General features: G+C 45.4%; 1 protein-coding gene across 2 annotated transcripts; it reads left to right on the forward strand.

The window, feature by feature from the left end:
• The first annotated feature begins 278 nt into the window (after positions 1-278).
• On the forward strand, positions 279-11,843 carry LOC111941668 (uncharacterized). Of its 2 annotated transcripts, XM_086881379.1 has the most exons (5): positions 279-5,886; positions 6,481-6,593; positions 8,016-8,221; positions 8,712-8,855; positions 10,139-11,843. In XM_086881379.1, the coding sequence occupies exons 1-2, from the start codon at positions 4,958-4,960 to the stop codon at positions 6,539-6,541; spliced, it is 990 nt and encodes a 329-aa protein (XP_086737505.1). In that variant the 5' UTR covers positions 279-4,957; the 3' UTR covers positions 6,542-6,593; positions 8,016-8,221; positions 8,712-8,855; positions 10,139-11,843. The 2 variants fall into 2 exon arrangements, with proteins under 2 accessions (XP_086737505.1, XP_086737504.1); XM_086881378.1 differs by lacking the exon at positions 6,481-6,593.
• The last annotated feature ends 355 nt before the right edge of the window (positions 11,844-12,198 follow it).

Here is a 12,198-nt window from a genome sequence, read left to right on the forward strand (position 1 = left end):
TCAGACAGCCACTTTTTCCATCAGCTTGCATTTCACCATACAAACAGTGATGCCTAGCACAGTCAGCATCCATGGGTTTAAATTTATGCTTCATCATTATCTGTCCATAATCATGGTATTCGCACAATATTTTAGTAATACAGATAACATTTAATCTGGACATGAAATAAAAAACTTGTTTGAACTGATGTAGCTGTCTGATCTTGCCATCATGCCAACACTGAACTCCTGACAAAAGCTGATTGGGGTTTTTAATGAAGAGGAGGCTCTGAACCATCTTTCTGCATGCTCTAGAAGGAGTCCGTCGCATCTGGGATCTGTTGCCTGCTGTGGCAGGAAGCACTGGGAACAGAGATCCACAGGGAAGCACAGGACAACTCAAGTGTCAGTCATGAGGCCCATGTGTGTTATTAACCAGCAGCTCCACAAGCATCTCAGCTCCAGATTTTGCCACGTTAGTCCTGATGGGAAGAGATCCAAAAGAAGTGTCCACAGACTCTGCATTTGTACTGTCCCCACTGCTTCTGTCTCTGTTTTGTTTACTGATACCTAACTAGAGATTAAAGTTTTAATTGTTTACATGGATGTTGCTTGTAACCAAATCTTGTAAAAAACTGTCCTAAACTGAGTTTTCTGACACTGAGTGTCAGGAAAAGCAGAGGTGATAGCGTACAGAAAATTTTCTGTCTATAAAAAGAAAGCCAGATTATGAAGTGAGTTTCACTGAAGGTAGGCTTCATTAATTCTCATCCCATTATTTAAGAAGGGGCTTATCTCTTCAGAGACTTGAATATGCACAAATTTCATGACATTTACTTATTGATATGGTTAAATTATCAACAATGTCCTTTGAGAACTGCAGGTTTTTTCTGAACTTTTTCTCCTTTTACCTCAGAATGCACTGCTTCTGTGAAATAAAATAGAGATGACAAGTCAGTTGTACGTAACCTTCTGCATGTTCATCTATGAAGTATTGCAGACTTACAGAGTATTTTATCTAGGCTTCGAAAATGACTGCAGTGCCACCAGCTCTGCAGCTCTTGGCATTGTATGTTGGTGGGATAATTACAAAATAAACGCAGCAAAAATATTTTTTGTTGGATTCAGTTTTGCCTCTGCAGACTGGGTCTCTTGATTGTCACTATAGTGTTGTAAATCATTTTCTCTAGTAAAGCTGAATGATAAAATAGGAGCTGTGACACATATTGGTAATCTTTCATGCTTAAATCCCATCTGGGTTTGTTTGATGTGCATTGGTCTTCATAATCATCCTTTCCTCTTCTTTTCATCAGTGTGTGGTGTTACCTATTATGCATTTCTTTATTCCCCCCATGGGACATGTCTGCATGTCAGCGTTAAATTGTATATGCAAAGCTGTGTAGGTTTGGCTCTGTTTGGTTTTTATGGTTTTATGATTTAACATTGTAGAATTTATATATATTTTTATGGCGCTTACAGAGCTGTAGAAACATCAGGAGTTGGAAGAGGTCCCTGGAGGTCATCTAGTCCAAAGCATCTGCTGAAAGCAGGCACAAACTGCTCAAGCCTGAAGCTTTGGAGTTAAATCAAGTTGTTCAGGACCTTGTCTGATCAGATTTGAAAGTATTTAAAGGTGGCAATTTATGGTATCTCTGGGCAATGTGTGCCAGTGCTTACCCACTGTAATGGTGAAAAATTGCTTCCTAATCTGCTGTGAGAATTTCCCACGTCCATAATTGTGATCTTTCCCTCTTGTTTCACTGAACACCTTTGAGAAATCTGTGCTCTGTCTTCTCTATAATCCTGCTTTAGGTGCTGGAAGGCTGCAGTTACTCCTGCAGCCATGGTCTTCTCACTCGACCCTCTGAACTCTCTCAGGTTTGTCAATATCACTCTTGTACTGACATTCCCAAAACTCTACACAAATGTATGGATGTGGTTGATGACGAGTGCTTAGCTGGCTGGAAGAAGAATTTCTGTCAGCCTGACAATTTATTTGCTTTTATTAAACTTGATAAGGTTCTCACTGGCACCCTTCTCCAGCCAGTGAAGGTCTCTGTGGGTGGTAGCCCTGCCCTTCAGTGTATCAGTCATGGTCATCCCACTGGGCAGTTTCTGCTGCACTGTCAGTGGTAGCCCATCCAGTCCCGTGGACTGATGCAGCTTTCTGCATCCCTGACTCACTCTTCTAGTGTGATTAGTAATTTTCTCCTCAAAACTTTGCTGGATAGAGACACACAGCAGGCCTAACAGAACATCTTGTGAGTGATGACCTTGTGACTGAAGGCACTGAAGAGTTTATTCCAATTGGCAGATCTTTCCAGTTACAAGAGACAGGAATTTTTCTAGTCTGTCCTGAGTAACTCCTGAGTTGTTTAAAGAAGGTTCTATCTGTCTTTCCTTCTTGATTGATTGGGTTGTGGGAGATACCCACAACAATATCCGTTTAGTTTGCTTCTCCTGACCCATGAGCTCCTGAGTTTCTCACCCTCCCTCACAAACATGCACAAATTTGTGCCACTCCGTTGCTTAGAGTACAAACATTATTGCCGTCTTCCACCCTTCCATAAAGAACCTGTATCCAGCCGTGAGAACTCTGGACCCAACTGCCTCATCATATCTCTAAATCATCTGGTTTTACATCCTGAGAGTGCTGAGGTCTTCCAGGAGTGATTTCAGGTTCAGCAGCCTGAGCTTTGGCACTGGTCATCCCATCTGCCCAATGGAGTTGCCCAGGTGTTGGGAAGACAGTCCCACCTCACAAAGGGCTTAAGAAGCAGTTTCAAACTGTGTGTTAACTACTGCAGAAATCAGGTTTGTTGTTTCTCCTGTCAAGCTGAAAAGTCTTAACGCAGTAACGTATTCTTCATAGGAAAACCATTCCATGCTTTTGTTCATTCTTGTTGCCCGTTACCTTTCTGTGCTGTGTGCTTTTTGAACTAGAGGGTCTATAGATACATGTCGTTTTTGGAGATTTAGATGCACTGTACTAATGTACAGAACAGCTTGAAGGTGTTTTCCATTTTATTCTCTATTTCTCTCCTAGTAATAGAACTTGCTGCTTTGGCTGCAGGTGATCACTGAGGTACATTTTTCATAGATACTTACATAGCCCTAAAGTCCAATTCCCAAGCGGAAAAAGTCAGTTGAGACCCTACTCTCATGTATGCAAAATCAGATACTTTTAAAATGTAATTAATTTTAGAAGTAGCTACGTTGAATTTCATCTGCCTTTTTATTGTCCAATTGCTGTCTATTGTGAGATTTTTCTGTAGCTTCCCCAGGTGTTCATCATCTTTACTGCGTTGGATGCTTAATAACCTCAGCAAACTCCCATCTCACAAAGCCCCCATTTTTCCAGGTTTAAGTCATGCTGAGCAACGTAAGCTTGAGTACAAATGCCTGCATGACTCCACTGCCAACCTCCTTCCACTGTCAGAACTGGCTATTTATTTCTACCGTCTGTTTCCTGCCTTTTAATCAGCCCTTTATTCACAAAACCTTACCTCTTAAACCATCACACCAGGATTTCTTGCAAAGGCTTTGATGAAGGGCTTTGGAAAACTGTTCTTAGCTCTACACCTATTTGTTGATGCCTTCTGAAGCCCCAAACAGATTTAAAAGATGAGATTTCCTTCTATAAAACCATGTTGACTCTTCCCAAAAAAAAAAGAATCCTCAGAATCTTCTGTTTGGATAAGGACTTGTTTCTCATCTGAGCTCAAGTGTCATTTGAGTACAGAGCAATCTTCCCTGTGGCATTCTTTCCCAGCTTCCAGGATTCGGCATAGTGCAAATTGCTAAATTTACACAGAGTCCAGACTTCCTGAGCCAAAAACTGCTCAGATCACTGTGTGACCAACTGCTACATTGTGCTACCAATGGATTTATCCTCCCTCAATTTGTTGAATCTCTCTTAATTCCTCGGGTTTCCACAGCAGCTCAGGGCAGTAAGCAGCACTGAATTCATTCCCTGCGTGAGAAGAAAGTCACATTTATTTGCAGCCTTCACCCAGACAATTTTCATCGAGCACTTTCTGTTCTAGAAGTCAATGCAGGCTTCTGGGCCATGTTGCCTCAGTAGCTGGGGAGGATTGTGTCCCCCTGAGCTCAGGAACCAACGGGTTGTGAGATAGCTGTGGAGGAACCCAACTGCTTGCTTTGGAAAGCCTTGCAGCCTCCCAGGGTATAAATCGTCTGGCAGAATATGTCTTCAGCAGTAAATGGAAGTGGGACAGTGAAGCAGGTTCAGACACTGGATTGTTTGATTGCTTGTTGTCTCTGTTTTGGACCACTTCAAGCAGCTTTCACCAAGACACTTCCTGGTGGTGCCCTTCACCTCTAGGACTGTTCTCACTACAGAAGAGGCTACATCAAGCTTTGGCCTCTCTGTTTCCAACGCTCTCCCACCAGGCATTTTGCATCTTCCTGTCATCCCACGTTCCCTTGGACATCCCACACCAACCCAGCCTCTCAGGGTCATGCTGTCAAAATCACCTCTCAGCTGAGCTGCGATGCAGGCCTCACTTCAGCACTGTGGGCTGGCTGTGTCTGAGAGCGGCACAGATCCTGCAGCAGTCTGGGAGGGAAGCCAGGCCTGCTGCAGTGTGGTGTGTCTGGTGACCTGTGGGGCATCTCTCAAGCGTGTGGACAGCTCAAACAGCGCTGGGCTGGCCTTGGAGCTCAAGAAGAGTATTCAAACTGCTGCTCTTTTTTTTTTTTTTTTTTTTAATATTTTACACATAGACAGTGTTGCTTCAATTTGGCCACAGAAGGGGAGTCTTAGAGGACTTCATCCTGCCCCTGCTGTGGCTAAGCCTCCTGCATTGAAGCACGGCTGGCGTTTTAATCAGATGTCCTTTTCGATCCCTTTTCTCCTGAATACATGGTGCATAAAATGGAAAGATAGCTTGGTCGGTGGAGGCCATTAATCCGATCTGCCCGTCATAAATGAAAACCGCCGACCTGATGGCACATAATGAAACGGCGATGGGAAGGGAGGGATATGGCCAGAGATGGCCGCTGGGTAGGAACGCCCGTGGGGCTGCGCCGTGTCCGTGTGTGTGGCGTGTCCGTGTGTGTGGCGTGTCCGTGTGTGTGGCGGGGCCTGTGTGTGGCGTGTCCATGTGTGTGGCGGGGCCTGTGTGTGGCGTGTTCGTCCGTGTGTCATGTCCGTCCGTGTCCCGTGTTCCCGGCGTGTGGCGGGGCCCTGTGTGTGCCGTGTTCCCGGCCTGTGGCGGTGCCCTGTGTGTGCCGTGTTCCCGGCGTGTGGCGGGGCCCTGTGTGTGCCGTGTTCCCGGCCTGTGGCGGGGCCCTGTGTGTCCCGTGTTCCCGGCCTGTGGCGGGGCCCTGTGTGTCCCGTGTTCCCGGCGTGTGGCGGGGCCCTGTGTGTGCCGTGTTCCCGGCGTGTGGCGGGGCCCTGTGTGTGCCGTGTTCCCGGCCTGTGGCGGGGCCCTGTGTGTGCCGTGTTCCCGGCCTGTGGCGGGGCCCTGTGTGTGCCGTGTTCCCGGCCTGTGGCGGGGCCGTGCGCCGGGAGCCGCCGGCCCGGGCGCGCCCCCAGCGCCACCCGGCGGTGACAGCGCGCACGGTGACAGCGCGCCGAGCTGCCAGCCCCGGCGGGGCACCGCGGGGACCTCGGGCTCCGGCTCGGTGCCCTGCTGCCCTCGCAGCCTCCGTGCTCTGTATTTCAGCCCGAGCTGCTGGCGGCGGCCGTGCTGCGCTCCCGGCCCGCGGCTCTGCCTCTCTGGCCTTCCAGCGCCACCCAGGGAGCGGCTCCGTGACCCGAAGGGCTCCGCCGTGTGCTTTCCCTGCGCCGGAGCCAAGGGCGAGGAAGCGGCCACAGCCCACGGGGCTGCTCTTGGGATGGAGCCGAGCATCCGCTGTGAACGAGCCCCTGAGCACGGCTCGGTAAGCCGGCTGCCTGTCACGAATTCCTCTGTTTACTTTGATGAAAATTTCAGCCCTCCTGGTACGGAGATAATCTGCTAAGTATGACCCAACTCCTGCCAAGACAATGCTTCTTGTGAGGTTAGCAGTGCTGCTGGAGAGCTCCTGCTCCTTAGGTGCAATGAACCTGGGGACAGGGCTGCCCGGAACAGATACTCCTTAAGAATGCAACACATAATACCGATTTTATAATTCCTCTTGCTTCCATGAATTAACAGCCATTTTTTGCAGCTCACATGTACTGTCGCATGGACATATTTTTGTTTAAACTGGGCTGTGATTAGGAGCAAGAGGGTTTTTTCACACGGTTTGCCATGACATGGTTATGAGTCCCACTTTTTCCTATTTTTGGGGGGGGTGGATTTGTCACAAGAAAGCAAAGCTTTAACTAATTACTCAGTGCCCCTGCTTATGGAATTTGACTAGATGCCAGTGTTCCCCTGTCATGCCATGTAAAGCCACAGAAATGCAGCCTCTACCCTTCAGGTTTCTCTCCCTGACATTTTTCTGCCTTGCTTTCTTTCAAGAGTTGATTGGCCTGTGGTTTTCCCATAGGATTCGTGAGGATACTGGTTGCCACCCTGCCACATGTGTAAAGACTCTGCAGAAGTTTTGAAGAAAGGACTTCTGGGGCTGCCTGAAGCAGCAACAGATAGAACCACTGCCAGGTCTGCCGCTGCCAGAGAGCTGGCCATGAGGTCAGGGTAGTGCTGGGACAAGCCAGAGGGCAGGAGAGGAGCAGAAAGATGGGAACCATCTGTGACCCTCCTCCAATTTTCTAGCCCCAGATGGTGAACCAGCTTCAGGCGTGTGGGGCTCTGCAATGTCCCACTCTTTGAGAGATTAAGATGAGATAGAGAATGTGGAGGGAAGCCATCAACCCTGGGGGATAAGGATGCTGAAGCTGTCAGGTTGCCAGCAGGGCCCAAATGCACAGTGTTTTCCAGGTTTCCAGGATAATCTTTGCTCCGGGCAGGTTTGCTTTTCCAGCCACTGTCCGTGCAGATGAGTTCTTTTTGGATTTATGCTGCCTGTCCCCACAGATGCTCTTCTTCCCTGGCCTTCCTGCCTTCCTTCCTTCCTGCCTGCCTGCCTTCCTTCAGCTTCCCTTTTCTTTTACAGTACAGCACTATCTCCTCCTTGGCCAGCATGAGCCTGGATGTGCTCCCATTCTGCCAGCTGCACCTGCTCCCTGACACAGCCCTTGTCTCCCCTCTTCAGACTCATCTCAAGTCTGAGGCTGCACTTGCAGCTCTGTCCAGAAAGAAACAGGACAGGACCCAGGGCTCCTCTCCTTTCCTGCCCACTCCTCTCTTTAGCATCTCCTCACTAAATCCACAGGATTTGGTATTTACCTTGTCTCTAGCAGACTGCAAGGGGCAAAACTCTCCTTTCAGCATACCTGGGAGTCATTCAGCGGCACCACAGGGATGCAGATGGTGGTGTGCTCTGTTCTCTGCTGTGGAGGCTCGTTGTCTCTCAGACATGCCAGGTCACCAGAATATTTTCTGATGATGCCATTTTTGGTAGATGGCCCAAAGAAAAATTGGCTGCTCTCTGGAGTGACAGCTAGATTGCAGCCTGACATGAATGAAGAGCATAGCAAGATGGAACATATTTTTGTTCCAGTTCTTCTCTGCTGATGTGTTAACTTTGGCAGCATCATTTGGAGAAAAAAGTGAATTAATCTGATTGGAGCTGTGTACAAAAAAGACTGGGGGAAGGAACAGAGAAAAAAAAAAAAAGTGTGAATCTATGTTGATTATTTTGAAGCCATAAACAAGTGGCATCAGAAAAGACTTTGACAACCATATGGACTTTCAGAAGTGTGAAATCTGAAAATGATGTGCAATCATGTAAGGGCTGGCATAAAAAAAAAAAGAAAAGAAGACAAGATATGGATGGATGATATGTACAGACAGCATACTGCAATCTGTGATATAGGAGTTAAGATTCTGGGTAAATGAAAAAAATATTACCTTGAAAAATAATTTATATAAATGAAATAAAATTAAATTAAATTGCATAAGAAAATTCTCACAAAGGTAATAAAAATAACAGTCAATCCTATTCTTATTGCTGGTTTTCAGAACTAGACTCTGGGGACCAGCAGTCTCAAGGACTGAGCAACAGCTTTCCACTGAAATAATCATTGTTTTTCCGGGAAGCTTCACTGGAAATGCCACATGCAATCAGGATTTTACACGGGGCAAGAACCACAGGTACAAGAGTGCAGGTCCTGCTGAAGGGCATCAGCTGCTCTGGCTGAGGTCAGGAACTGCTGTGCCAGCTCAAGGTATGTCCACTGACATTCACCGAGGGGACACTTTTATCCCAGAGCTTGGGAAGTGCTGCCTGAGAGGCAAGTGGGTTGGCAAGAAAGCAGATTTGCAAATTGTGTAGCTTTGGTTAGCACGTTTCCACACAAGCTGTATGTGCATGTGGCAGGGACAGCCCCATGGGCCACTGGAAGGTGCAGGATGTGACACACACCAGAGGAGTTAAGTGCTGCTCTGCGGGGCTATTGGCAGGGACAACTCATCAGATCTAGCCAAGGGCCACCACGCTACCTGTGGTCTTACCTGCTAGGAGGAGAGAAACTTGAGACATCCGGACTCTCTGGGGACTAAATTTCAATGCCAGCACTCTGAGCCTTTTTACAACCTGAGTCTTTGATGCCTTTCCACTTTAAGCTATCACAATGCACAATAATGTGAGACACAGATTGTGGCAAAATACTTTTCAGGTTTGATTTACAAATGGCTCTGATTTGCTTCTGATTTCAGCTTCCACTGTGGCACCATTCCAGGTCCAGATTCTGGTTTGTATTTCTTGCCACATCACGAGAGAATGAGAAAAGCAGATGAAAGGTGAAAAACTGAAAATGGGAAATGAACCAGCTATGCCATCTTAAAGAAGCAGGAACAAAAGTAGGCTGAACTCTCAGATGAGAAATTATTTTTCATGGGAAAGTACAGATCAAGGCAAAGTTGGCTTTTATGTATCAAAAGGGGTGTATGATGGGATTAAATAGATGATGCATGTGAAATGAATCTGCATAGCTGGAACACTGAAAAGGCACAGCCTCTGTGCACTGTATATAGTATACACTATCCCATGATACTTTGAGTCCTCTCCCCACTCTGCAATATTTCCATCAGACTTCAGTCTTTAAGAAGTCAATACACATCCAAAAATGTTCACACACATCTTAAGTTTTTCTATATATATTTTCTAAGTATACCCTTCCTTTTCTTCCCTTTGCCTATCACCCAGCAATCCTTTGTTTTTTGGTGACATCAGCATGGTCACCAGTAAATTTGGTGTCTCTTCTTACCACTGAAGGTTGTATGTGCAGTTAGTCCTAAGTAGTTGCAGCCAAAAAGTGTCACTGAAGAGAATGTGATGAACTGTATAGAGAAACTTTTTTTTTTTTTTTTGCTATTTGGAAAGAAAACTGAGAATACTTTAAGATGCCATGATCTGTATTTTCAGACTCTGGAGTGACAGGCCTAAAGAAAAGCATATCAAGACGCCCCCTTATTTCTTTATTTAATGAGGTATGGGGTTTAGCTGAGGAATTTAAATGATTGACTGGGAAGTATTTGAAATCCTTGAGGGTCATAAAGATCAAGGCAAATGGATCAACCCAAAATAATTAATTTTGACACTGTGACAACTGCTAGTGCTTTCTTTTTTCCCTCAAACAATCTATGTGTATTTTTTCTCTTCTTGAAATGCTGAAGTAAAGAGTCTTATTTTCCAAGGAACTGCAACATTAAACATCCCCATATTTGACAAGAGCATTTAAAGAAGGCTGTAGCTGTTCTATTTCTAAAACAAAGGAGACATGAAAAAAGAAAAATTTCTCAATTCAGGATTCATTCATTCATTCATTCATTCATTAGCTGGTCCTTTGACACTTTTTCCTAATTAATAGAGTTGTTACGCGACCAAGCAGCAGCAAATAGACATTAAGCATGGGGGATGGGGGGAAAGCATTAAGAAATGAATGTCTTACATTTAATTACAACAGTCATGCAGAGATCATATGTGCTGTGCCACATCTCAAGCAGAATCAGTGCATTGTCGTGCCCTCGAAGAATCAACCCTCACCAGACCAATTAGCTTTTTAACACTTTTTCTTCTCTATTACAAATAGTGTATCTGATGAAACAAGATTGTTTAACAGTTTAATTTTGTTTTATTCCAGAAAACAGATTTACTGTTTCCAAACATACAATCTCAGGGGCTGGGAATACAACCATGCTTGAAAGGCATCTCTGGACAAAAGTGCACAGAGAACAATCCCATAAAAAAGATCAGCAGCCATCCTGTAGTGAATGGTGCATGCCTTCTGTGTGGCTTCACATAAGACCTTCAACCATGAGGTGTCCCAGACTTCCCAAGGAAAAATTGAGAATAACCTTGTGTCACCAAGCATAGTTCTAATATAATTCTGCTTATCACAGAGAAACATAAACAAAACAATGTTATTTTATTAGGTGCCTATTCCAGCAGATTTCTGCTTAAAGGAGGAGAAAGCAGTACTTGTTTTCTGTAGGAACTGGCTCTACATTACAGCCCTGAAAACTCAGCTTTCCTGCCTGGTTCCAGCTCTGTCAGAAGGAGCTAAAGGGTGGATACCAGTCAGACAACACGCTGATGGAAGAGATGTCAGCTTCCCAAAATCACTGCCTCTCTGGGAATTATTTTAACTCTCTTGATCTCCAAGAACTACCATGCCTTAGAGAGGAATGTTTCAGAGTTGAGGGGAAAAAGAGAAGAACAAGCTTGGAAAGCAAACAAACTACACTGGAAGCCAATACTTGTTCATGTGGTTATGTGCTTGCCTCCTCCCATGGCCTGAGCTAGCTTTTGGCTCTACTCTTTGGAGCAGACTGAACAAAGATAATCCCCAAGCAATGAATCCCACCATTCTCAGAGGACTGCAGGTGCCCTGGTCACCACTTTAACTGAAGAAATTACATGTAGCTTCTTTGTGAATTTGTCTTATGTTCAGCTCCATCAGGATCAGCAAGTTAACTTTTCAGGTTCCCATTTCTGGGACATTCTTCTCCCCTGACTTTTGTTCTGCTACTTCCTTGTTCTTGACATCTGTATGAACATTTGCAATAACACAGAATAAAAAATTCAATTTTAAAGTTGTTTCCCTGAGGTGTAAGGGTCATCCTATCAGCCTGCCTTGATCTGATACGCAAGGCCTGGGTGACCATCACAAATAAGACGTTTCAAAAGCTGTGGTCCTGCAGATCTGAGGGTCTGTGGAGAGCCTGCAGACTGCAAGTCCTGTTCTGTCCTTCCTGGAAAAATTTTTGTTTAGTATCTTGGATTCCTATTCAAGTGCTGGGCTGGCCATGCCACTGGTAGGGAGATCAAGAGCCAGAGCTATTAGCACTCAGCATTAACACTGGGCAGGAATTATTTTGGCTCTGCAGCAAGGTTTCCCTGCCACCTCTTGTCCCCAGTTTTCTCTGCTGAGGCAACAACTTAATGGGGATCAACCCCAGCAGGGTGGAGCACTATCACATCCCAACACCAGTGACACAGAGGGGGCAACTGTTCCCATGGGAATGAAATCCCACATTTTAATGGCAAGCACATCTAATATACCTCTTCTAGGAGTGTGTGTGGAGACTCCTCCCTTCACTCCCCTCAAGGCTGAGCAGAATAGATTTGCCCACAGTTGTTGGTATGGCTGAATAACATCAGTCTCTACTTAATTGTTTTGCCAGCTTTAATATTGCTGTTTCAATATTGCTTCAATAAATAGTGCACTGCACTAATAGTTATAACTATCTGTACTGTGCAGTAAATCATTCTGATTAAGGTATTTTAGTTTAATCATTATAATTATCACCATCAATAAAATAAATAATCTACTTTATTCATATAAATATATTTGGTTTTCCTTTCTTAATCTTGCGGTCCAAATTCGCACAAAGATTCAATTACAGGAATGTAATCTCTTCAACATAAAGTCTTGGGCAAAGACTGGATCCATCTGCACCTAGATTTCTCTGAGGAGAAGTTTAGAAAGCAGGGGGGTTCTTTATGCACCTCATGACTCAGTGAGAGCACTTCTCTAATAAACTTTGTCAGGAGCCTCTGTTCTGCTTGCAACACCTGCATCGGGAGAGGGTGGAGAACAGGGATCTCGTCTGGGAGGGTGCCACACCAACAAATGCCATCTCTGACAGTGAAATCTCAATAGAAAGCCATTAAGAAGAGGCCTTCTAATTAGTGCTTTCC

The sequence above is a fragment of the Cyanistes caeruleus genome, chromosome 3 (assembly GCF_971803275.1).
Source record: "Cyanistes caeruleus chromosome 3, bCyaCae1.hap1.1, whole genome shotgun sequence".
Classification (NCBI taxonomy): Eukaryota; Metazoa; Chordata; class Aves; order Passeriformes; family Paridae; genus Cyanistes; species Cyanistes caeruleus.

Bases quoted from the DNA above. Each gene is read 5' to 3' on its own strand.
- LOC111941668 (XM_086881378.1), top strand. From the start codon at position 4,958: ATGAAACGGCGATGGGAAGGGAGGGATATGGCCAGAGATGGCCGCTGG. The intron at 5,887-8,015 runs GTAAGCCGGCTG...GCTGGTTTTCAG, and splicing joins GAGCCCCTGAGCACGGCTCG to AACTAGACTCTGGGGACCAG. The intron at 8,222-8,711 runs GTATGTCCACTG...TTCTGATTTCAG, and splicing joins AACTGCTGTGCCAGCTCAAG to CTTCCACTGTGGCACCATTC.